This window comes from Hesperophylax consimilis, chromosome 3 (genome assembly GCF_061612785.1).
Source record: "Hesperophylax consimilis isolate HC1 chromosome 3, BYU_Hcon_1.0, whole genome shotgun sequence".
NCBI classification, from domain to species: Eukaryota; Metazoa; Arthropoda; class Insecta; order Trichoptera; family Limnephilidae; genus Hesperophylax; species Hesperophylax consimilis.
The window spans coordinates 12,179,082-12,206,819 of record NC_142838.1 but is presented as its reverse complement, the minus strand read 5'-3'; the positions used below and the strand labels follow the sequence as shown (position 1 = coordinate 12,206,819).

The 27,738-nt window shown below is 35.6% G+C and overlaps 2 protein-coding genes across 2 annotated transcripts; one reads left to right on the top strand and one right to left on the bottom strand.

The window, feature by feature from the left end:
• Nucleotides 1–547: 547 nt before the first annotated feature.
• Nucleotides 548–27,536, bottom strand: pps (protein partner of snf). Its single transcript, XM_089648006.1, has 18 exons — nucleotides 27,399–27,536; nucleotides 26,768–26,925; nucleotides 25,230–25,394; nucleotides 22,658–24,548; nucleotides 22,035–22,209; nucleotides 21,213–21,479; nucleotides 20,590–21,111; nucleotides 18,738–19,073; nucleotides 17,882–18,034; nucleotides 17,469–17,665; nucleotides 16,584–16,922; nucleotides 14,899–15,155; nucleotides 14,228–14,340; nucleotides 8,024–8,232; nucleotides 7,121–7,319; nucleotides 6,305–6,479; nucleotides 3,836–4,011; nucleotides 548–3,139 (listed from the first exon to the last, which is right to left on the bottom strand). The coding sequence occupies exons 2-18, from the start codon at nucleotides 26,898–26,900 to the stop codon at nucleotides 2,618–2,620; spliced, it is 5,829 nt and encodes a 1,942-aa protein (XP_089504132.1). The 5' UTR covers nucleotides 26,901–26,925; nucleotides 27,399–27,536; the 3' UTR covers nucleotides 548–2,617.
• Nucleotides 10,894–12,319, top strand: LOC149424953 (uncharacterized). The gene is made up of 4 exons (XM_089646608.1): nucleotides 10,894–11,257; nucleotides 11,350–11,523; nucleotides 11,724–11,834; nucleotides 12,075–12,319. Exons 1-4 carry the CDS (start codon nucleotides 11,116–11,118, stop codon nucleotides 12,317–12,319), a joined length of 672 nt encoding a protein of 223 aa, XP_089502734.1. The 5' UTR covers nucleotides 10,894–11,115.
• Nucleotides 27,537–27,738: the final 202 nt, after the last annotated feature.

The window sequence follows — 27,738 nt, the reverse complement described above, 5'->3', positions numbered from 1 at the left end:
GTTTGAACAATCCCTAAAACTTCAAAGTTAATTTTCAAGATCTGTTATTATTTTCTAAACTATGTGACGGATTTTGATAGAGTTTTTACTATCATTTAGGATATTTCTTCTGGAAGATTTATTTATATATATATAATACTTGCATATTATACTTATAGAAAGTAGAAAAAAGTGTTTTGTTATGAGGTTAAAAAAAATATTTTCGGGTACTTACATTGCTAACGCTGGCTAAACCTTATGATATACATCCAAGTAATGTACTACAGAATCATATATCTTAAAAAGGCCTACAGAAAAGTCTGCGATGGTGTATGTCTATCTCCTGAGGATAACTCCAAACAACGCTGGGTACACGTCAGCTAGTGTTATAATAATAGAATTTAAAAAATTACTCCGAATAATTCATCAAATTTAATATTCAAGCTCTGTTATTATCCAAGTACTGTGAAAAAACCGGCCCATGATAAAATAATAATAGAACATTCACTTAACTTGAATTTGAACTTTGTTGAACAACACGTCCAATGTGGTCCAGGGAAAGATTGATGGAAGACACCACAACTCATGGCTTTTAAACCTTACATGACTGGTACAAGTGCAGTTCCACTGAGTTTTTCTGAAGGGTTAAGATAACCAACCTCCGATAAAAGACATCAGAAGCCGAAGAAGAAAATAACACTGTGTTTAAATCAATAATTTTATTACATGATAATTTTTATAACTATATATGTGACACTTAAATTTAGTTTTAATCACATTAAGCCTAAATATTCATAATATCTTTTGCAAAAATCTTAATATAAAGAATCACTAACTTACACCCTATTATACAAGCTATTTACAATGCAAATATTAGTAAATGTTTTATGAAAACAATTATACAACTCTTATAATGCATATAACTTACAATTCAATATGCGTGACATGACCTATTACTATTACTAGTTTACAGCAAGTTTGGCTGTTTGTTCCTGTTATAAAGTAATTTTGGACAAACTGCCATCTGTACAGGGTTTTGATTAATTCAAAGTAAGTTATATCTTATTTACTTCTATAATTCCCCGCTACAGGGTCAAACGTATAGTCCTCCTTTATATTATATACAAATTTCCAACATTTTCAGATAAAGAAGAGCACGCACTTAATGTAGTGAGGGACTAAACATTATGTGATATAAATGCACTGAATAAGAACCATATCTAACTTAACATCAAAGAATTTTTTTTAATGTAGTATAAAAAATTATCACCGGCCAAGTAAATTTTGATACGTAAGTAACGAAAAAGTTTGACCTATTCCCGATACCGATTGCTGATTTAATTTAATTTTACATGTCCCATAAGGTGATAGATATTTCACAAAAATAAGCCAAGTATAATTATGAAATCACCAACAATCGCCCGGCAGATATCGGCAATGTGTGTCTGCGTACTAAAGTCCACGCAGATGGCGTTATTCGCCAAGATACGTGAATCGTCGAGTATCGGATACTTGTGTATCCATGTGGAAGAATTATTACAATGCGAGTCGTCAATTTCATTTATTGATAAATTACAGAAAGGGAGACGGTATGCCCTCTCCGCGCTCCTCGTTTTTTCTCCTTTCTCTGATGGAGTAGTAAATCAATTTGGATGTCTATGGGCCATTCCCTCTATCTCAAGTCAGGTCTCCAGCAACAAAATGTTTTCAGAATTTCCAACAAAAACATTGGGTCGAGGCCACAACTTAAAATAATAAAAAATAAAAACATTACGGCCCCGCCCCAATGTTTTTATTTTTGTTGGATGTTTTGAAAACATTTTGCCACAGGAGATGCCTTCAAGACCGCTAAATTCTGTGTTTTAATATTTTATTCTTTCCTTAATCCAGGAAATTTTTCCAGAAATACGAAGCATGAATTACTTTTAAGCAGAATGATTTTTTCTCCCCCAGCCACATAGGAGGGCAAGTTAAGTCACTGTCTCGCTCACACAACGCAAGGGCGGATGAATGAGGAGAGTCGGGTGATTATTATGTCATTCAGTAAGAACAAATTGATTTCTTTCCATAATACCATTAACACGCCAATTATATCCACTAGAGCGATTGGTATCATATATATTAATTTACCTTATTATTTAATTAATACCATTCCTCAAAATATTAATATGGAAACATGAAACTGCTTACTGTGGTATAAAGCCAACGAATCCACAATATTTTTAGGTTCTATAAATTTGACACATTATGGCAAGCGATCGCTCAAAACATTTTCGCAATCTAGCCGTAATATGCCAAAAATCGCTTGAGTGGACATTATACAACCAAAAATAGAGCAAACACGAAAAATCCGATATATATAATTTTTGGATTCAATGTTCCAAATAAATACAATGATCCGATCTTATTTCCACAGAGGCAAAAGTAAAATTTTTTCATTGGCCAGTGTTATTATACACACGGTAACAGAAGATTCACACGGGAATGTTATATAAATGAAAATAAACAAAGTAAATAACAAAAAAAAAACGTTTGTTATATAAATATATTGCAGTCCAACATTTCAAATTAAAAGAATCATGTCGAAAAATAAAAAAATTCGTGCATTAGTAATTTTGATTATGGAGACATTAATTTATTAGTTTTCATCACCTTCAAGTCCAGGCGGGGGGGGCTGGTCCATATCTATGGAAGGATGCTTCATGTAGGGAGGTGGGGGGACTGACATGTCCGTCCCGGGCAAGGGTGGGGGCGCAACAGGGAGGGAGGGAAGCGGGGGGAACACCTCATTATCAGGCACCATACTGAGAAGTTCCGCTTCACTGAGGGAGGCCAGCTTACTAGGGCTCTTGGGTTTGGAGTCGGGAATATAACCCGTTGTTCCCGGTGGAGGCAGTGTGAAGGACAAGGAACCAGGTACTCTCATATCCACATCGCTGGTGGGTCTGGCTTGGTAGTACGTGGTGGTGGTAGAACTCATGTTGATGCTGATGGCAGTGGGGACGTAGGATTCCTGCAATGTGTCCTCTGTACCTGGTGGTTTGGTTATCTTGTTGATGCTCGCCAGTATTTCTTGAAGATTGGATGGCAGGGATATGTCGTTTATGGAGGTTAGAGGTGCCTCTGGGGACATTGGCCTGGATGGGGAATAAGGTTCATCCTGGAAAATAATTCAATTTCAATTATTACAAAGATGGCTAATGTGTATACATATTGACAATTCTTATAAAAAATAAATAAATAATGAGGTTTACAGGTAAATATTTATGCATGTAATTACATACATTCAAACGTATTTAAGGTTAAATATTTTTAGGTTTAAGCTGTGTAGAAAAAAATAAGAAATTCTTTCATGGTCAAATCTCTAATTTTAATTTTGTACTCGTCTTGTCACAATTTAAAAACTTTTAAAGGGAATCTTCAAGACAAATAAAACTTTTATTTGAAGGTAAGTAGACAGTTTACCAATTTAATGCACCAACATATCAGAATACAATTGAAATGTTTCAATACCTAAACGTATCCATTTGATGAAAGTACATAACTTTGATGAGATTGTGTACGAGTGATAAACTGAAGATAATAAAAGATGAGCTTAATTTACAGAAAATATAATCATTTTGGAACAAGTAAGCCCTGCTGTCCTACGGTCCGGTAAGAAATCGACATAAACCGAGTGGTGTAAGACCCTGCGCAGAAAAGTTTGCTACAGTCTTCATCGCAGCCATTGTGGGACTTTTCTGCGGTTTATGTCGATTTTTTACCCTTTTCTTACCTTTACCAATTCATGGGACGACAGGCTAAGGTTTAACAAATCGTCAGTGGTGATGGAATACGGCAAAGTTAAAATTCTTACCAAAGACTCGTTAGAATTGGCAGTCATATTTTCAATCTGCTTCTTCTGCTCCTCGATCTTCCTGTTTAGTTCCTCCATCTTCCTCTGCAAGTCGGTAGATCCAACGGGTGGGGGCGGGGGAGACCGCGATACGCTGTCACTGCCGCCCGGGCTGTAGGGCTCGTCATCTGCACTTGCTGGAAATAAAGGGTGAAGTTGAATATCATATTTCAATATTGTAAACAGTGCCAGGGAACATTTCTCCCTCTTCCTGCTTCAACTGTGGGCAGAGGTGCATAAGTAGGGATATAATCGTTTCACCGGCTGCCAAACATTAATATTTTTATCAAATTAATAAATTTTTTCAATTTTATTATTTAACCTATTCCCTAAGAATGGGCACAATTAATGGCGCCTATCTTTTAAGGCCGTTCCTCTGGGTGGTGGTGAATAATTTATACACCTAAATAAATCGAGACTATTTATTTATTGAACTCTTGTAAATGTTTATTTTTACGTATGTTTTTAAGTACCTAGAGTGATTCAATGTCGATATAACACAAAAAATTTAAACAAATATACAAAAAAAATTGTGGCATTTTTACTACATAAATAAAATTCAGGACAATTTTGCACAAAAATCAATTCAGTAGAAGTCAAAATAACTCTGGATGGGATGGGTTAATTAATTAATATAATTTTTACATTATACTTGATTCGATTTTGTTAACTTATTATTATTTTACAGATACGAGGTTTTCGTAGTAATTTGTATTTTATAATTTTTCAAAGGTGGCATTCAAATCTCAATTTGTGAAAAAATGTACAATGGTAATCTTATCACTAATTGGTTAACCTTTTGTACTCCGTTGTCGCATAATAGAAAACATTGTAACAACTCCGATGGCGCAGCAGCGGCAACGTAAACAATAGGTATACATTTAATTGTTTAAAAAATAAAAGGGTCCTTTTACAGGTATACACGTGTTCTATTCAGTTGTATACAGTAACCACTGGCGATAGGTTGTGATTTTTGCTCTGTTTTTCATTTATAACAATATATATAAATAATTTTTACTGCACAATAAATACGGAGGAGAATTTGAATTCAGTGGTAGTGAAGACAAGTTTGTTTTCCAAGTGCAAAGTGACTTTACCGATGAAACTTCGATAGATAGTAATTAAGGATAAACCGAATGTTATCATCGATTATACTCAATCCATGGGTGGGGTTGATCGTGCTGATCAGTATGCATCGTCATATTGAGAAAATCGCTGAAATGGTGGAGTAAACTTTTTTTTTGAGGGATGGAGATATGTTCCATTAACTCGTACATTCTATATAAATTTATAAAAAAAATAACAATGAAAAACCATTGAGCCATTTGAAATTTATCAGAATTTTAGGAGATCAATTAGTGGGTGAATACAAAAAGCCTCGAAGTAGACCATCTACTTCCACTCCATCAGAGACCAGGCTCAATGAAAACTGTGTGGTCTGCTCGAAAAGGGAAGAAAAAGGTGGCAGACGGTAAACAAGTAAGTACTGTGACACGTGTCCTAACAAGCCACATATGCATTTGGGCGACTGCTTTCTAAAATACCACACGTTAAAAAATTATGCAAATTTATCTTTTGTTAACAATTTTATATGATAATAAATATATATTTCTTAACATAACTACATCTTTTTATTTACTGCCTCACCAAAAAATATATTTTTCTAATTTTCTAAAAATATCATAATTTTTCCTCATATTTTTACATTAAACTCTATGGAGTAGCTGGTATACCTACCGTATAAAGAAAAATTTTGAGTAGTAAGATATCTTTAAAAAAAAAAGAGTGAGCGGTCAAATCACAGACTTGCCCCAACATGTAACTTGGGTATCATGGCAAACCATGTGACCTTTTTTGGCACCAGGAGGGTTCGAGAATGCTTTGAAGAAACAACGACATTGTATATTGACTGCCGAAAGGCGCACATTGAAATAACCAGACCCTGCGCAGAAAAGTAAAGTGAGCTAAAGTAAGACAAAGGTTTGCGGGGCATTACATTGTGGGACTGTCTACACAGGATCTGAATATTAGTTTTTAAACAAACCGCCTGGCGTAGCGACGCTAAAAATGAGTGAGGTTGGTAAATTATAACAGATTGTAATAAAATATTCAGTTTTGGAAACAAGCCCGAACTTTTATTCACCCGATTTGGGATTTGTAGAAGTTTTTTACGCAGCCAGAAATTTGCACGCCATTGTAAAAAGGACTAGTAATTCGTAAGCAGATTTTATTTTCGCATACTAATTTTATATTATAATGGTTATATTACAATGTGAGGTGCTTTGTACAGGCAAACAGATTAATTTATTGACAAATCACAGAAAGGGAGACGGTCACGCCGCCTCCCACGCAACTTGGTTTGTCCCCTTTCCCTGATTGGTCCATGGGCCAAGTATATTTAAAAAAATGTCTGTAACTTGAATGACTTACCCAAGGAGGCGGCAATCTTGCTTTTAACAGTGGAAGAGAGAGTGGGATGGAAAGCAGGCAGCGGCATGGAGGACAGGGCCGAGGTGGAGGTGCGCCGGGGGCTGCTGGGCGGGGTGTATGAGGAGGTGGGAGGAGGGGTATAAGAGCGCTCGGCTGTCTCTTTCAGCTTGGCAATCTGGAAAACAAACAAACATATCGTGATATTCCAGTAGTTTAAGAGGTTACTCATAGATGGCACCAGATAGAAGTTTAAGAGTCACCTGTAGATGACACATAGCTGTCGATAATGCAGAGATTGAGATTATAACAAATACTATTGCAACCTCACGGCCCATAATAATTCCTACTGCCTGCTAAAGAAGCTATCAGAGCTCATTGTTATCTATCACAATAAAGTCCCAAGTGTCTTGTTGACCCTGGAGTTTTTATTTAAATAGTTTGTGGGACAAACTTGGAGTTACAAAACTTATTATGTACCTCTTCAAACAGCATACCTCTTTAGTGGCATCATTTTAATTAAAAATAATAATCACTTAGTTTTAAACACTTTTATTGTTGTGAGCAAAGCTCACCTCATCAGGGTTTAAAGTTTTAAGTATGTAGTATATACAAAGCATGTTGGTTGTATCTAGACAATATCCGAAACATGTTGGTTGTATCTAGACAATAAAAGTGATTATTATTTTGAATTCAACATATACATAAACAAATGGGATATTAATCTTGGATAAATTAGGCAATTTAAAAAAAGAAACATTTTCAAAGGACTGAAAAAAAAGGTATTTGTGGGAATTTAATTAGTGGGTTTTACCGTACCTTTGTTGGAATGGAAGAAAGGTGGCCGGCAGAACGTTTCTTCTTCTGTCCCACAATGATACCAAGCAGCAACTGAGGCCTGTTGTCCTCAAAGCCGGGCCCGTTGAGGGGCAGAAGTACTGAGGGCAGGGGGGCGTGCGAGGTCAGGGGCAGAATGTAGAAGTCCTTGATGCCCCCGTGGGCTCGAACCACTCCCAATCTGATAAAAAATAAAAATACATTATCAAATTTGACATTTAAAATACTTTACATTTTTTTAATTTACTTGATTTTAATAGAGGAATGTGTTTCTTTTTTATTTTTAAAACCAAACTGTTATTGCGATGTTTCAAAATGTCTACAAATGCAGTTTAATTTAGGAGTTGATTTTTGATAAAGTTTTCCACTTCAATCAACATGGTGCTCTATACGAGGCAGGGACGCTCTTGTGAGGTTTCACATAAAAAAAAAAAAAAACTATAGATGTAAATAGTATGTATTTGTTTTGCAGGAGTCAGTACACAATTCATGAAATTATGACGAACTAACCTTTAAAAACAAACTGTTCTCACATTGGAACTTTTAAAATCCCCAATCAAGGTCTCGTGTTTTCCAACCTTCATTTGGTGGTTCAGATTGTAGTGGGTTTGAATATACAGTTTATACTGCATATTCATTTATTTTTATTTAAGTTTTAATTCCAACAGGACTGGATGGATGGTGCAATACTCAATCTGCCATATTACACAAGTTAACACGAAATTAATGAAGCTTGCTTCAAGGTGGTCGCCGCATCATCTGCTTTCATCACTCATTGAGAGATCTATGTCACTCAGATGCATCCACGGCATTAGATGTAGTACATGAATACATGTGTAAATAATAATATTAGCTAATTTCACTTATTTATATAATATTAGTTACCTGTTTCTAGAATTCAAATAGCTAAAGAAAACATTGTATTGAATTTTCTCTTCCTCATTAGGTGGCATTAGTTTGATGACCATGATGTCCTTATTTCCCTGCTTTTTCATTTTGTTGATGTATTCCCAGACTATCTCAGGAGATATCCGTCCCACTATTTCCAGCTCAGATTCCAGGTCCTTGGTGATGTAATCGCAGTGGCCTGAAACCTGAATCACAAAAAAATTGTTATTTCATTCCATTGTCACATCACTACAGTGTTGCCACTAGAGAGAGAAAGTGTTGCAAGCTGTAAAAAAGGGCAAATGTAGGGAATAAACACACGCAGAGTAAAAAATAGGGCGAAAGAGCAACTCTCATAATGGATTCCAGGCATCGATGTAAACAAAATATGAATTTTATTGGTAGATAATATTCCTTTATTATTTAATAATATCTTTGTTAGCAACCCGGGCATTTAGTATCTTACTTTTTACTTACTTACTTATTTACCTGCCTCACTAGACAGAGCCTGTTCTAAAATAGCAAAATCAATGACCTTATATATAATATACATCTAGACATGTCATTATATCACAAAATTCTAAATTTAAAAGTTGTTCATGTATGACAAAGATAGACATTCAAAGAACATGTGCGTATATGACCGGGCGGTGTTTTCGAATTAAAAAGTTGCATTGAATATTATAATAATAATAAGTGTTTTATTATCTTTGTTTTTGTGTAACAAATAGATATAATGATATCCTCACTGGGATCTCCCGTGCTGAGGATTACATTTACATATTATGTATAATTTAATTATAAGAAAATTAATATTACATCAAAGCTACAAATGAATTTAATTATGAATATATATCATGCAATATAATTTTTTTTTTTTAATAATTTAAAAATAATATTACATTCTACATAGTTTTGTTCAAATGAAATGTTATCTCTTGACTTTTACACTGTGTAATGCAAACACCTTCTCATCACACTTGGAGGGCATTTTGGCACTTTTTATGCAATTTAGTATAGGTAGCACACGATCGTGAGGCGTGACAGTTTAGTAATAAAACTACAAAATCAAAAGCACGACAAATAACGTTTCCTTTGCTTGCCACTTGGAGAGTTCTACAACGCATCTATATATGTATTGTATTTTGCTACCACTTAAATAAGTGGTAGCAAAATGCTATAAGGAAAAACACATTAAAAAACAAATGATCCTTTGCCTTTAGTGCCGTACCCTATTGAAGGATAGTGCTTCATTTACCTAGGAGTAGTACCTGGGAGGGAATAATACAAAACTTCTCAATTTTTTTTTCTGCTTCTAGCAATATTTCAAGAGAGTAAAATTCCTAGGTTTACGAATAATCTGACAAAATTAATTTGAAATTCTCTTGCTTCTGTCAGTGTTACGGGAAAAAATAATTTGTGCATTGATGGAGTACTCAGCTGGGAGAGGATTGAGTGCAATGACTACCCGATCCAATGCAAAAATAATCAATTGATTAGAAAATTCTATAAAATGTACATATTTAGCTATAGGGTGTTGATTTTGTTGAGCTTCCTCCTGTTTGAGCCAGCTTTCCAATAGCCTCGCAAAGTCCATCATCAGGCATGTGCAGAGTGTAGAAAACAGAAGTATGTACACATAAAAAGTGGGAGGATGCGTAGTACATATGTAATAATATTTGCATACATACATAAAAATTAAGAAATATTAACGAACGAGGGAACACTAATATGTAGTTGCACTATATTAGGTGATTCTAGGTGATAGTACAAGTAAAAAAAATAAATGACTTTTTCGAAATTCCAACTTTTAGGGGTACCTTTCAGGTAAAAATGTAAAAGTGGTCTGCCGTGTGGGTCTGACATTATTATTTTGAGCTATTGCGAAATCTACCGTCCCTCGCCCAAACGCTGCCGTTCCGTCGATCTATTTAATTGCCACACTTCGTGTCAATAACTTTTATATTATTCGCAAAGGATCTGATAATTTAATGTATCTAGCAATGTTTAATTTTAAAAACTTGTTTAATCAAAAATTGTTAAAGTAGTCTGTATTTTACTTGGCTTACTTGAAAGAACATCTATATTCCGTGCGTGTTTCCTCCAAAGACTTACTTTTAAAATTGTGTTTATTTGTCCGTAGTTTTAATTACCGTGACAATGTCTGGGTTCACCCACAAAGAATGGACAGACATTTATTAGGTTTACGGGTTACATGATGTAAATACAAATGGAAAGTGGACATTTTGAAAATTCATTAATTAGATAAAAGCAAAGACATTAGTTAAGGGCGACTTGCACCAACTATCGCAAATTTTATCTTAAATTGTATTTAACTAAACGTATTTAAGACCCTAAATACATTTAACTTAAATGCGTTTAGTTGTGTCCTGCACCACGCAGTTCGGTGGCAATTTTAGTTAAACGTGTTTAACGCGTCGGTAAAACAGTTACCGCGTGGTTTCCGCCATTAACGCGTCGATAAAACAGCTACGATGTTTTATTTTACTTGAAGTGTCAAAATATTTTGTGATTGTTGTGGTTGCGTAGTGTGTGCGTTTATTTAAATTCATAAAATGAGTGCCCAAAAAATAAAGTCCCGTGCTAGAGCTCCTAATTTTTCGAAGGAAGAACAATTTTTGTTTTTAAAAGTAATGGAGTCACACAATCATATTGTTGAAAGCAAGAAAACGGATGCAGTAAAAACAGTTGTGAAGCAGGAAATTTGGGCGAAAATTACAGATACATTTAACGCTAACAATAATATTCATAGATCTACAGAAAACCTTATAAGCTGCTACCGAAACATGAAAAGTAAAATAAAAAAACAACATTCAGATGCGAAAATGGTCTTAGCAGGTTAGTACTATCAAGACGGCCATGGTCCCTTTGAATTTTTGAAATACATTGCTAAATTGCAATGGTTACATCGTGTGCCATACAAAGCGGATCTGGGTTTGATTCCCGACAGAGTTAAAGGCTGATAAATGGTTCAATATTCGTTTCTGTCTGTGATAGCATACATAATAATATAATCGTGTCGATTTTACGTTTTAGATTCAAGCCAAAAACAAAATTTTATCGATGCCATGGGAGAAAATGGAAGAGACTGGGATGCGGTGTCAGAATACACTGACCAGCCAGCGGAACTATGTAAAAAACAATTTGAAGAGTTAGTAAAAGAAGTTAAGAAGAAAGATGTTGCACATAAAAAAGTAATTATGGGTACAGGTTAGTACAATCCATGTTAGTTTATATCGTAGTTTAGGTAGTTTATTTGAAACTAAATATATGGTAATTAATATATATATGCATTATTTCAGGTGGTGGTCCCCCTCCTTCTGACGAAAATGATCCATTAGATCAATTAAAAAAATTAATTGAACCCCAAGTGGATGGTTTGTACACCGTTTATGATGGCGATGCTGCCTTAATGCAGCAATATCAAGAAAGCATTCCCGACAAAGACAGGATTATGCCAATTGAAAATAACTTTGGTAATTATATTATAATTTGTGATGAATGTTTAAATATATATTATTATCATTTGTATTGGTAGCAGTGGAAGAAGAAATTGAGGTCATCAGAAAGAGAAAAAAGTACAGAAGTCACTTCTTGCAAGTGACGCACTAACGCACTCATATTTTTAATATCTGATGGTGTTCAATCTTATATTTACAGTATTCAATATTTGCAGGCATATTGGACATACACCAAGACACGCCAAAAAGATGTGGTGAATTGAGGCCACTTCTTAATAGGACCGAAATATTGAAGAAGAAAAAATCATCTGCCCTCATTTGCAATGGTAATTATAAAAGCGGGTCCCTGACAATCTGTTAATAAATAAAAAAATTTATTCCGGACAAATAAAAATATCCATTTTTGGTAGTGCACTAATGTATAGTTTTTTGTTAAAAGTGAGTAAAAAGAAATGGACGGGTTGTTTCGTAGAATTTCCTACTCCCTCGGCCTCTGCAGAATAGTGATACCGCTTTCTTGTGTGAGATAGCACTAAAATCTTAATTATATACTCTTTTATTTCCAGATAAGACTGAAGGAAGTCCGAAGAAGATGAAGAAAAATGTCAAAGAAAGTTTCACAGACCTTTCTGAGGCGAAGCTGGAGTTGGTTCAGCTACAAAAAGAATCGCTTGAAATAGAAATTGAGCACAAAAAAAAAATGAATCTTCTAGAATTAGAAGAAAAAGTTAAAGCCAATAGACATAATGATGAAGTGAGACAAAAAGAGCTTCTGTTGTTGGAATTAAAAATAAAACAATTATCCGAGTAATTTTGTTTTTTTATTTCTTTTGTTGGAATTAAAAATGAAACAATTATCCGAGTAATTTTGTTTTTTTATTTCTTTTACATTTTATATTGTTTTTAAGTATTATAAGCATGCTGTAGGTATGATGAGAAGTTTACAACCTTGCAAAGTACTCCTCGATAAGGAGTGTTCGCTCCAAGTTACGAGCACCTCGCTGATGTTGTTGTGCTGATGTTGAAGGTTCAGCAATCCTATCTTCTTCAAGCACTGGGTATTCAGGATCCTCTTCTGGGGCATTATCTTTTTGTTGAATGGCTATGTTATGAAGTACAGCTGTAGCCACAATAATGCCTGGTACTCTACATAGTTTTAGGCTTATCCCCCTAGATAATATTGGAAATCTCCTTTTCCATATTCCAAAAGCTCTTTCAACAACATTTCTTGTCTTTATTTGTGACTCTTGGTACAATGCTTGTCCTCTCGTTTGTATAGTACCTTCTGTAAGGGGTGTCATCATATAATTGGTTTGAGCATAACCACTGTCACCTAACAATACTTTATTGTCAAATTTTCTCTGAAGAAAATTTCTTTTCAGGGCAGAATTGTCCCATATGTTAGAATCATGGGCTGACCCATGCCACCGCGCCACAACATCAAGGAATTGTAGATCAGCTGCAGCTACACACTGCGTATTAATAGAGAAGTACCCTTTTCTATTCCTATAAATCTCTGCCATAGCTCCGCCAGGAGACAATAAGCGCACGTGTGTGCCATCAATGGCGCCACACACTCGAGGAAATTTCGCTACCCTGTAAAATTCTGATGCAATTCTCTGCTGCTCCTGAGAATTATTAGGCATTTTGATATATTTTTTATACAAAGAAGCGATGGCATGGGTAACACGGTGCACTATACGACAAGCTGTGGACTCGTCAACTCCAATCACATCGCCACAAGTAATTATTTGACTCCCTGTTGCATAAAATCTTAATGTGCATAATACCTGATTCATAGGAGTCACAGCATTGTTTTTATTGGTGTTGAATTTTAAATGAGGTTCAATCTCTCGCACTAATAATGATGTCGTTTCTTTACTGAGACGAAATCTTCTTTGAAACTTCTTGGCACTGAGTGTTTCAAATAAATTTGTTCTTGTGTTCACTTCTCTGACTATAAACGGTCTACTTATAAAATCTACAATTTCTTCATCATCGTCAGAATACAAATCCCAAATGTTCATTGTGAATACAAATTAAAATTATATAGATTTTAACCACAATCAGAAATCTAAGGGATAACCTAAACAATTTTTGACAGTACTGCTTTATGAGTAGGGCTAAACGCGTTTAACTCGGTTAAACAGCCCATTTTGGGTATTTAACTTTGACAGTTCTTTAAACGCATAACTTAAACGCACGACTTAAATTTTGTGGTGCAAGACGCCAAGTCGACTTAAATCAAATAATGTGTTTAAAATTATATTTAAATCAAATTTAACTTATGGTGCAAGCCGCCCTAAGTGATTAATAGTAAATAATTTGAATGTAAAAGTGTAACTATATTGTCTTAATTTTAGTACAGTTCTCTTTTTGAATTTGGTTTAAAACATATGAATTGTAGCATAATTGTAAACGTCGAACTCACCACCTAATGTTATCGTTTACATGTGGTTTCAATGGATACGGGCTGATCACAACGTTGCCACCTCATTCTTGGCAAGCTCACAGCGAATTTATCGGGTAAGTTTGTACCTCACACTAAGGGTTTTTAGTAGGTATGTCTTTTTTTATGGGAAAAAAGTTGGAATTTTGGCACCTACCGAAGTTAGTGCACTTTGCCCCCGGACAACCTGTATAAGCTAGTATCAGTAATATCCATATTCATTGTATTGCGTAATTAATAAACCAAGAGTGTCATTATAATATAACATACCTCAAATGCAGTGACATTGAATTTGGCCACATCTATCATGCTAACGGATCCAGACCACAATGAGGAGAGGGTTGAATCCACGGTACTGCTGGGCTCCTGGTCACTGTCGGCTCCTAAAATGCATAAATTTATACATTCCAACTTTATTGTTACCAATCCTGGATTAAGTTTTGTTTGTTTGGCCCGTGATCAATTAGTTTTGTGATATTTGAAAGGACTCGCCTTAAACGCCAATTCTTGGTCCATTTAAGCTTATGAACAATAATTGTGATCAGCTGACAAGCATAACAATGTTGCAGTAGAGATTTCTGATGATCGCAATTTGATAGAAAGCTGTAACAGATCTAGAATCAGGGACAGGGACATTTCAAATGTCAAAAAACAAAAATGGCAATGGTTGACCATTTGATTTAAATGAGACACGAAGCGCAAAGTATAGGTTCCCCTTTTGTAATCCAATTAGTCCGATTTGATCTCCAACGCTCTAACATCAAACGTACTGGAAACTAAAAAATTAAATCTACCCGCACCGATTATCGCGTTCCAATAGTTGAGCATGTTTCAATGCGTTATTAGTACGCAATAGCGCCTCTACTTGTATAGTTCAATGTTACGGTGAGAACCTGATGCTTTGGACCACTCGGCCACTAATGTCAGAAAGTAAAGCTTACCTAGTTGATTATCAAGTATGTCTGGAGTGCCAGGAGTTGGAGGGCTGTCAATATTGGTGCTATCTTGAGGCATTAAAATATCTCCATCATTCAAAAGTTCCTTGGATATGGCGTCGGGTTCCGCAGGCTTTGATTTGTCATCAATTGGAGTGATAGAAGTGATTGGGTCAATTATATTCAGTGAAAGATCATCTTTGGTTTCATCTATCCTACTCTTTTTTGTACTATGTTTGTTATCACTTTCTTTAGATAATGACCTGGAAAAGAATAAAAGAGGACATATTTTTATTTTTTCATTGACACCTAACATTACATATTTTAAAACATTATTTGAAATGTGGGTCTCACTACTGGATGCTTTACCCGCGCTGAGGCCCCCTGATATTATTTTAAAATGAATAGAAATTTGATATCATCAGTTCAAATACGTATTTAAAAAAATATATATTTTAAGATAAATAAAAAAATAATGCAATGGATGAAATCAAGAAACATAATATAATGCAAATGTTATTAGATTTTCAACAATTTGTGTACTTTCAAACATTAATTCTAACAAGCGCCCTTAATATTCAATAATATTTGGCTGGTTTATATGGCAGCGTTTTGGTGGAAAATCACCTTAAGGGTGCTGAGGTGATTTTCCCATGAAAACGGTGCTACATATATAAATGATTAAATAATCAAAAAGTTTAAAGTAAATTAATGAAAGAACTTTATTGCATTGTCAAAACTTCAAAAAGCAGCCTTCTCTAGAGTATCCTTATAAGTTTGAGTTATATGATTAGTTGTATACAGTGGAACCTCGTTAATTCGAAATCCACAGGACATCAAAAATTAAATTTCGACATTTTAGGAATAAAAAAAGATGCCAAAAATCGAGTTTCTCGGTCGCCCTTTCAAATCCGGGTAAATATCTTAGAAGTAAATTCATATTAATACGAATTATTCCTTTATTTTCGGGGCGGATTACAGTCGCCGCCGGCCCTTTATTTCCCGGGTAAATTGAAATTTCGCGGCCAGATCAGTCGCGACCGGCTCTTCCGATATTCAAAATGAATTCGTAAATTTTTTTTTAAATCTTTATTTACAGGTAAATTGAAACTTCGCGGCCGAGTTTCGTCACGGCCGACACCTGAGATATTTGGTGTAAATTCATAAAACTACATTCGTAAAACTATTTCCGCATAAAACGTTTTGTCGGCCCTTCAAACTCGGATATTCGAAATAAATTGGAAAAAATATAACATTCCAGTGTAAATCGATTCAGATTTACAAAATAATAATACTAATTGGGACAATGCATAACCACAAAAAAATAAATTTTTTGCCGTTTTACCGCCCCACGGCTGACTTTTAGATTCAGATTTACGAAATTTTATGATTTATTTTCGTAAAAATTGAATTTTTTCGAATTACATGAACAAATTTTCGTGCGTGGACAAAAATAAATTTCGAATTACGAATTTCGAATAAAATAAAATATTTTTTTGTCGAAAATTTCGAATTACGCGTTTTTTTCGAATTATCGGGGTTTTACTGTAATAATAGATAGTCATGTCAAGAGCCAGAATAACAGAGGAATGAGTATGTAGAGCAAGGAGTGCGTGCCGAGACAGAGTTATGTGGTTGTGTATCCTCTCTGCCTGCTCTGCAGAGAAACGTTTAGTAACGGATCGCCTTACCTTTTAAGCGCATCTTTGGAGGAGGAAGATGAGCGCCGTTTCTCCGGTTCTTTTGAAGCGTCTCTCGAGTGAGACCGTTTCCGCTGCTTTATATCGGGACTAGTTTTGTGGTCTCCCTTCGACTTTGAAGAGTGGGACGACTTTCGCGAGCGCTCGCGGTGCTTACTGCTTCCGCGGCTCTTCCCCATGTCCCTCGAGCTCTTGTGGCGACTGCGGTTGCTGCTGGACTTGCTGTCCCTCGAAGACTCGTGCTTGTCAGAAGATACCTTGCTCCTCTCAGAGGAATGATCCTTTTTACTTGAACTTTTTGAGGATTTACTATGAGATCTGCTCTTGTGCCTGGAAAAAAAAATAGTGTATCAGTAGTGCGAATTACATAGAATTTATCATTACTATATTCAAACCAACCTCAACCAAACTTGTATAAAAAATATTTGTACACTTTTATTTGACACTGAGCATTATCTATTTACAAAATAATTTTCTTGTATACTTTTTCCTTATTTACATGTAAAAAAATATTTAAAATTGTTATCTACCAGTCAATCTGTGAGAAATAGTTAGGATACAGGCGAATTCTCAAGTTATTGTTTTACAAAATTATCTTTTAATTACTGTCTGTTTCTGTGTTTTCTCCTTAAATAAATAAAAATAAACCTCGTCCGCTGTGTTGGATACTAGTTTTAGTTTGCAGAATTATCTGTTTCCAGAAAAACCATCACAAGTTTTGGATGCAATACGTTACAAATTTCTACAAATACCACTTTACGAAATGTGATAAATTAACAGCCACAGAGAATGAGGTAAACTGAATTAATTTCATATGGTAGATAGTGGATATCTTCAGAATTGATTGTATATGGAACAGAGATACATGATGCTTACTTGGAATGTTTGTGGTGCGAGAGGTGTGAGGGGTGCATATGGTGGCGGTGGTGGAGGGGCGAGGGGGAGCGGCTGTCCTTGTCCTTCTCGTCCGAGTTGTCATCCTCCCCGGGCACGTGGTTCAGGGCCGTCACTATGTCTTCCAGAGCCACGTTCGGGTCCAATTCCGTTGTGTCAGTGGTTCTACTCTCGATTACCTAAAATAAAGGAGTTAGTTGTTAAAGACATATTTGCATAAGCACTGCAGCATAAATACAATTCATTTTACTAGTGAGACTATGGCATCCCCAATTCATATATGTTATGGGGCTGAAAGGAGTGGGGAGGGAAGGAGGTGGGAAAGAGGAAGGTGGGCAAATACCTGAATATTCAGATCTAGTCACCAAACAAGGCTACTGTTAAAGAAAAGTTACCTCTTCTCCCTTGTGTGTCTTGAGAACATATGTCTTACTGCAAGAGAGAAGATCCAGTTCTGATTTCTTGATAAGTTCTAGCTGGTGCTTCACTTCCTGGTCTCGCCACTGAGCCAACTCCTGGCTAGCCAACTCCTCAGCTGATAAACGGACCTAGAAACAAACAACACAATCATTTACTTTCTATTTTGGACATTTAACAATAATTTTGGACTACTATCTGACAATTTTAAAACCAATTATGAATCTGTGGAAGAATAATTTTTTGAACAATCTATCATTGACTTTTATATAACAATTGGTTTTGAAAAGTTAAATAATAAAATATACCAATTTCGGTTGTCCGTGATATGAATATTCCTTCTAAATTTACTGGGAAATTTTCAAAATTGGAACTGAAGATTGTGTGAAGACAAGCGATGAAGTAGGTACCTTTCCTAAATCGGGAAATTAATCAATGTTTCTATATTTGAAAAGTATATTGCCTTTGTTTAAATTTTTGACAGACGATTTTTATAAGTGTTCACCCAAAAGGTAAATTTCTGACATCTCCCTAATTTGTCGACAAAAAAATATAATTACGTTAAAAAGAAAATTGGCAATACACATTGGTTTTTGAAAGATCGAAGCAAAGACGAGAAGTGTGAGATAGTGCGTGGGAAAATATTGTATAAATACTCTCAGCTTCTGCAAATAATACAATTGTAAATCCCGTGTTTTAAAAGGCAATCTGATCCTGAGGCATATATTTTATAAATACAAACATAGTTTCAGCTTCACAAATCCTACAATTATAATATCCTGTGATTTTAACAGATCTGCGATAGTAATTTAAATAATTAGTATGATAACTTACCAATTGTTTGGGGGTGATAGAATGGTTACAGATCTTCTCCCAAAGAGAAAGGTTTTTCCTGTCTTTCAGATTAAACATTAGCGAACGGTATTTAGCCTTGTATTTGATGCCAACGTCCCTGAAGAGATCGTGCAGCTCAAGTTCAGTGTCTACGGCAAATTTGTGTATCTCACTCGAAGTGAATTTCACATCTTTGCTTTCAGACATTCTCAGGCTAAGTTGTTCTTGGAGAGTTTTCCTCACGTTTTCTCTTATAGGTTCTATGCTGTTCAGTCTTGGTCTACCTTCCTCTCGCTTATGATAAGTAGGGGTGGTGGGAGATTTCAGCGAAGGTTGCTATGGAAGATAATTCATCATAAATATTCATTTATTCAAATGTTATATTAAACTTAAGGTAAGAGTTAACTTTGTGACTTCATTCGTATTGGTATTATGTATTCTCCATGTTAAAATCAATTTTGAAAGAAATTTTAGGCGGCCGCTTACACTCGTAAGTGACTTGCGTAAGTAGCTTACGGTAAAATTACCAATGTAAACAACATTGTATGTTACCTATCTTAATTTATAGCAACTTACAGATCTCGTTAGCGGGGTGAGTTTTTAAAAGATCTAATCGTGTCTGTGCGAACTTACAGCCTTCTCATCATAGATTATGAAATTAGTTGAAATGCTTGCCGTAATTTCGCAATGACAACTAAAAGCGTTGATGCAAAAAATTAGATGGCAGGATTTTATAGAAATTTTTTTTCTTGAAAAACCGTTATATTATAAACTATAATCGGAGATCGACCACTTAAAGAAGGACACGTAATTTTCTCCTGATAAAAAATAACATTACACAAAATACACATAATTACTATGAAAACGAATGTAAACAGAAAGAAAATTATCTGATGCTAAAAATCGAAGAGATATCATTTTATCTTACAGGTGGTTAAAAAGCTTTTGAAAATGAGTATCCTTGTTTTGATTAGCGTTTATATTCTTTTTAACTTCAATGTTTCTAATACGACATATTCAAAGTCGCTTGCTGTCATATTGAAAGTTGCTTGTGCTTGATAGATTTAAAGAACTGTTATTGGTTCCCTGTTCTTAATTCTGCTGTTAACGGGACGAAAGCGCCTGGAGAATTTTTTCTCTAAAGCCAACTTCTAAACCAACACTTTATTTGAGCCATTTCACCTTTTTTGACAAAATTGTGTAAATTATGACAGCTCCAGCTCGTTGTACGGGAGGACATCTTATCATAAATAAACTTACAAGTGTCAGTTGCTGTGAGCACTTACATAAGTTAAATTTCTAAACAACTTACGTGAGCATTAATTACCATAAGTTGTAATATGTAAATGCACTTGTAAGTATTTCTCAAAAACTTATGTAAGCCTAAAATTTTACTTACGAGTGTAAAGCTAGCCTTGGAAAAAATTATATTTTGACAGATGAATTATGGAGGGAAAATAAAAGGTTTCAAGATAAGTCTGAGTAAATGTATTCAAAGGGACCATATTTATATAGGCCAACAATATTTATGCAACAGAATTATAAGTAAAAGAAAATTGGTCAAGCTTCTTTAAAATGGAGTTTGGAAGCAAACTCAGGATGGGTTGTTTCACAGAATTTGAACAATTCATCAAATTTCAAAGTTGATTTTCAAGTTCTGTGAAGTTCTATTCAAATTCTTTCATCATTTCAGTTTTTTGAAACAACTGGCCAGTAATGATATAATAACAGAACTTGAATAGAACCTTCACAGAACTTGAAAATCAACTTTGAAATTTTATGAATTGTTCAAATTCTGCGAAACAATCCGTCCTTAAATCATAAATAGTGAAGACAATGATGAAATGATTACCTTTTGCGGTGTTGGAGTTTTGGGTGTCGGGGGAGATTTAAGTCCAGGCTTTACAGTTAGCTGCTTTGGAATCTGCAGTTTGGGGGTGGGTGGTTTAGGGGTAGTTGGTTTGGGGGTACTTGGTTTGGGCGTAGTTGGTTTGGGTGTGACCTGCTCCTTAGGAGAAGTGATCTTCAGTGTGAGCGTTTTGGGGGTAATGGGCTTTGCAGGGACAACTTTGAGGGTAGGCGTCTTAGGGGTCAAAGGTTTGTTGGTCTGAGCTTGGTTTCTATTGGCCGGGTTCCCTTTGGGCGGTTGCATCAATATGATTTGCTTGTCCTGATTGACCTTTAAAACGGACTGCACCTTTTGAGTGTTTATTTTAGTGCGTTCTTTGTTTATGTTTATGGACGGTCTGTTCATGGTTCCAGGTTGAACAACTTCAAAAGTGGGATTATCCTGCAGCCACACTTTTAGATTGGCAGCGGTGGGAGCACTCGGGCCTGCAAGACATCTTCCTGTTTCTCTTTCATACACAATTACCTGAAATGTGACAAATAATTATAAGCAGATGTCAAAAAATTAATTTTAGGTATAAATAAAAATAAAATGTTGAAAGTAAAATAACTTAAAGTTTAACTAACCCTTGTTGTATCGGGATTGTTTTTTAAAGGCAAGTTTTTAACAGGGTGGGCTTTAAGTGCGGGGGGCTGGTTGGTAACATTGAAAGATTCCTGTGCGTGCTTTAAGATGCAGGCGTCGCTGCAGTAGATACTGCTAGCCCTGGCAGCCTTCTTACACACTATGCAGTTGTTGCCTGCCTGCTTATTAGCCATGCTCGGTAAATGTAAATATGTTTCATTGTCCGTAGCTTCAAATTTATTGTCTGTTGACATTCGTGGTGAATTCGGCTGGAGTGGAAAGAAAAACAAACCTTAGTACAATGTTATCTTGTCATTTTTATTTCAGTATATTTATATGTACGTCGTACAGGACAATTGCCTTAATGCAAGTGCTATTCTATTAATCCTCGTCTCAATTTTATAAATTTATAGGAAAAAATAATGTACGCAGAATCTTATTATTATCTGACTTTATTCTTGTATGCATACTCAAATGTGGATCTAATCATAAGGCGATATTGATTAAATGCCTTTAATATCAGTTCCAAACGAAATCCTCAGCATGGGAGATCCCAGTGAGGATATCATTATCTCAACTCGTTACAAGAAGATAATAATTTTTTTATTATTATATTTCAATTTTACTTTTGGAACAAAAAATAAAATAAAACATTCAGAGAATAAATAAGCATCCATGAAACCTTATTAAAATATTTGTATTTTCCAAGAGAGGTATTGATGGACAGTAAAAAAACGAATTAGTTTCAAAAACAATTTTATTAAAACACAAATATAAATCATAACGGTAAAAAGGATTGTATCGGTTTTGTATACAATACACACCTTCATAGATTTCTTTTTTAAACAGTTGGGGCAGCGCCATTCCACCCCCTTTTCTTCCATCTCCTGCCCCATGACCTTGGTGATGTTGACACACTTGCCGTGGAACCAGTCCTCGCACAGGTCGCAGCAGATCATGAAGCGGTTGTTGTGAGGCTGCTTGCAAATGCACCATAGCCTGACAGGGAGTAACCAATACACTTAATTCAAAGTAATAGATGCAGATGGGTAATTACCAAATACTAGTGTATCTTATTCATTCAATAAGGGAGTCATTACAAACTACAAGCTAGTGTCTAGTGTGATTCTAGAACTAATTCATTATTTTAAAAGCATTTAGAATTATATTATATCATCCATTTGTTATTTTTAATTTGAAATAAATTAAGGCCACCTATAATTTCATTTGCTAGAGAAATAAATTAATTTCCATAAGTACGTCAGGGATACAGATTTTTTTAAAATCTGAAATTCGCCTGATCAAATAAGATAACTAAAATAACAGCTAGTCCAATTCCGACATTTACGTACAGTCTGATAAATCTTAAAAACATGTATTCATTATTGAAATTGGTGCCAATTTCGGACCAAAATAGTGAATAAATTAGTGTCATTAGAATACACACCTGTCTGGATCATCCTCTGAATTCCAGCTTTCGTCAGATTCGGCATTTTCATCATCATCACCATCAGGTTTCTTGGGAGGGATAGTGGGCTGTTCCGGGGCCTTGTGGATAACCTTCTTGTTGCTTGGAGTGGGTGCCTTGGGCACGGGGGACTGCACTGCGGGAGTTGGGACTTTGACAACCGGGGGAGGAACGGCTACAGGAATGGAATCCACCACCGCATTGAGTAAGCTTTTTCTTTTGGAGGAGCGTGTGGCTGGCGCCTCGATGGGAGGCAATGTGATAACCCGCCCGTTACTTCTTACTATTTGAATTGGCTTTGGCGGTGGGGTAGAAACAGTTTGCTTTTCTGCAAGATGCATCATGCTATGATTAAGATTCTCCATTTTGGGAAGGTTTTGGCTTAGTAAGTTGACCAAGTGCATTTCTTTGGGGGATACTTGGTTGACTTTTCCCAAAACTTGTTTATCGATCACCTCCTGCAAGTTTTCAGAGCTCTCCACCAGCTGAGCAACGTGCATCAAGAGATCTTCCGTGAGCCCCTCTTCTTCTTCCGGATGAATGCCCCCCAGGAGGTCCAGGCTCGGAGACAGGGGGGCACCAAGGTGGGAACTGCTGAGGGACGTGGGATCCATCAGTATGTTGTTGGTGCCGAGAGGTTCGTGTTTCCCTGTCATAGAGCCTAGGTCACCCATGTTAGAAGGTAATATTCCTAAATGTTTCTCTTGATAGAGATGTGCCAAGTTGGCATCCCCCAGTGGGCCCATGTCGCTAGAATCTACGCTAGATTTGTTGGCTAGATGTTGATTAATGTCTCTTAAGTTTTTATTGATTGTCTTATTTGAATAAGTTTTGGTTTCCGACTTCATCATTTTATTTTTTGAGAAATCACTAATTTTATCAGGTGTGGCGGAAATAGCCGGAGAAGCAGCGAAGAAATCTTTGTTTGACTTTTTAATGACAATATTGGTAGGGGTGTCGGGGGCCTTGGGAGACTGTTTGGCATCTGTAGAGATTCTACGGATTATATCAGGGGTGGAGAACAGAGAGGTCATATCATTTAACAAAGCGGTCATGTGCGCTGGTGGTTTCTTTTCTTTTTTAGGAACAATCTTGACAAGCTTTGGTAGTTCAGGTTTTTGCGGTTCTTTCACTTCTCCTTCAGCCAGAACCTTTCCGTCGCTGTATGGGTGAGTGGCTCTATTGGCATCATTCTTAGGGGAAATAGTTTTCTTTAACTTCTTGGTCACAATATGGCGGATATTGTTTGTTTTAGAGAAACTTTTAACTTTGTAGGTTTTAGCGTGCTTATACTGCGGAGGGACTTCATTATGATGAATTTGAGGAATATTTCTTTTTGTTTCAATTTTTTTAGTCAATAGGTTTTTGACAGTTTTATTAATGGTTTTTGGTTTATTGGGTTTTAGCGGTGTTTTCCTAGAGCGACTGTGATAGTCGGAATCAGAGTCCCGGTCATCGTGCAAACTTTCACTGGAGCTTTCCGACGTCTTTTCAATTATGCTCTTTATTTTAACTTCCTGCTTGAGCTTATCAGCATGCTCAGGCCCCAAAACGCTGACGACTGTTTTGTTGTTTAAATTGAGCAGATTATGGTTGCCCTTTTGGGAGTCCACCATCTTCTTCAGAATATCCGTCCTTCTTAGTATTATTTGGGCATCGGCAGTGTTGAGATTGATGAATTTCTTATCCTTGGGTATGATTTTATTTTCTATGATGGTAATTTTCTTAGAGGAAGGTATTTCTGCTTTGTGTTCCTTGATGAGTTCCCGACAGTTATCCGGGGAGGTGTGAGGAGTGTAGCAGTGATCATTTTGGAAACCAATCATGAAATAGTCCCTGGAGTCCAAAATATATGACTCATCTAGGGTACCTGGAAATTGGAACATAATGTAAGAATCTCATATTATATTACATATAATAAATAGTAAGTTAACAGAAAAGTACAAACATCAAGTAAGCATCAAAAAGTTTTAAATGAATCAGATATATATGTACTTCAAATTTGCTACTATCGTTCGATAATGTGGACACTCAGTTAGAAAACAAATAAAGAATGCATTTGTCAAATGTTTTAACTGTCTAAACTAAACGATTTACAAGGAGCAGTGGTTTAGCAATAAGATCCTAGCCCCCGAGTAAGCAAAATCTGGAATCACAACTTTATAAATATTATGCACACGTGAAATTATCATTTAAAAAAAAAAGGGTTAATTGCTAGAACATTTTTACTAAGGCCTACTGTCCACTGAAGCACTGCTGCATAGACACGTATCCAAGCTTTTATTTAAAGCTTGGTGTACGTCTGCTTGGTGTACGTCTGCTGTTGCTTCCATATAAACTCAGGGAACTCTGTCGCCAAAGTAGCAACGTAGCCAAGCGTTAAAAGAAACGTAGCATTACTTACTAAAGAATCTAAAGAATACAGTACTGATCTTCATTTTCAAACTTTGGAGATGTAAGAGAGAAATAAGAGCAAATCATTCCACACAAATCATTCAGGGCTGTTTTCAAATGGTCAATTGGATAGTGTGGTGATGGCGTCAAAAGTTACCTTTCTCGAATGCATCGCATGTTTCGGGATCGTAGAAAGCGTTAACCGTCAAGTTCACGTGGGGAACATTCTCATCATCTGAGCTGTCGTCGCTGGCATCGGCCGGCTTGCCATCTTCATTGATGTGCACCAAACTGACCGATGTGTTCTCCCCGCCTTTTTCATCTGAAACAGTTAAATAATAATTACACGTATGACTTCCTGAATGGGGTATTTTCAAAATCTATGAATACTGTTCAAAATGTGTGGAAGAGGAAACGGTTCCGACTGGCTACATTATGACGTAGAAAACGCCACTGGCTGGTAAAATAGCTGGCAACGACATTGCTCGGCTCGACGTCAATGCCGCCATAGACACAAATAAAAACGAACATGTCATTTTGATGGCTAATCGAAAATGGCACATTTTAAATCATAGAGGATTTATTCGACTACATTATTATCGAAATTTTTTCGAGAATAAACATAAAAGTGAAAATACTCTATTAAGTGAAGTTGGGCCTGATGGAAATGGGGAGGGGAAGGAGATGGGGAAAAGCAAGGTTTGGCTCTCCCTGGCTATTTAAATTACATTTTCATAGACTATGGCAGTGAATAGGTGGCCACTGGTTACTTTTATTGTTGATTGACTTTATTATACAAATTTATTGTTTGGCAGTTATCTGAATCCAAATCAATACAACTATTTTACCTAATATGTTTTATGGTATTTTTAGTGCCAGTTGAACAATTGACACTACAAAGGCATTAATCAAATTGTACATTGTACATTAAAATTTACAAAAAATAATGACATTATACAAATTAAACAAGAAACCATACATAAAATCTTTTTATTTTGTTGAATAATAGAAAATGAATGATTTTTTTATTCAAATATTATCCGAGATACAAAATATAAAACAACTCTATAGTGATAGTGAAAAACAACTCTATCAAGGACAATATTTAATGTGACCATGAAAGAGTTGTTTACATGGTCATTAGTAATGAGCCGTTTGTGTTTGATGGCAAAATACAAAAGCATCAATAAATTTTTAATGAGGTCAAACGCAATGACCTTTGCTTCAGAAATCATATTCTTCAGAGTGAGATATAATAATTGGATAATTTGTATAATACCGTTTTTCGGAAAAATCACTTCAAGGGCGCTTACAAGTATGACTTTATCTAATTATTAACACACATGAAGGCAAGAAATTAATGATTGGTAAAACACGAACCTGTCCCACACCATTTTACTTAGACATCATGGTAAGTATCCAGAATTAATGGACACGATTAATACGCACAAATTGTTTTTAAAACTCTTTGCATCAGTTTAATAGCAACGAGAAACAACTATTTCTGTACCCGGAAATTATTAAAACTGATTATTTCCGGTGACTGAAATGGTTGTTTCTCATTGTTGTTAAACAGATACAAAGCGTTTTCAAAATAATTTGTGCTTATTAACCCATCCAGTAATTCTATTTTATATTTATGATATTTACCGATATCCCTACGAAACTGTTAAATAATAGATGTTTTTAACTTACCAAGCAATGATTGGAATACACTTTTTTCAAAGGAGACTGTACCATCCTTATTCACGAGAACTACCAATTGTTTACCAGGTTTGGAAATGTTCCCACTTATGTCAGAGTAATTGGTGATTACTGTGTTAGACATTGTTATACCCAGTGGAGACCAAAACCTGAAAATAAAACAAATTTATTATTATTATTTTCAGTTAGAAGTTACTTCCTATAACTGTCAAATCTGTTGTGGAAACATTTCTTTACAGCCCACGAGTAATACACTTTCACTGTCAAGAAGTATACCGGGCATTAAGGGGCACAGCGAGCATTTACATTGCATTTAAAATTAGGGTTAACTGGAAGCTGTATTTTTTTATCGATGCGTAAGATTATGCAGACTATTTAAAAAAAGCGCGGAAATAAGGTATAATGTTATGTCAAATTTAATGGTAACATAATAATGGTGATTGCAAAAACTCTATAAGTGTAAGTAAATAGTACATTTCAACGAAATAATGTTTTAATTAAATAAAGTCACTTATTTTAGGGCGATAGCGAATTTCCTCAATAATTCTTATGATGTGCCGCCATTTTGAAATGCGTGAAGTAGTAAAACGAGAATAAAAACGCCGTTTAACGGCCGACATACCTGCATTTGCTGGGTGAAAATGATTCAAATGATTGCGTTCATGCATTTGCGTATATATTTGTAATTCTGCCTCAAACGCAGTGGTATTTCGGCTATTTAATGGACTTATCCGCCTGAAAAAAACACGCTAGAGCGAGATCATAGATTACGCAAACAATAATAGAGTAAAATAGAAAATGGCGGAATCAGCATGACCAACTTAAAAGGATATAATGTGAAATGGTTCATCCACATTTTGTCAAGCATTATCTATCCCAATATTTAAATGAAGAAATATACCGATTACATGCACAGCCTTATCTATCTATTCTGACAACCATGACATTTTCGTCATGTTCTA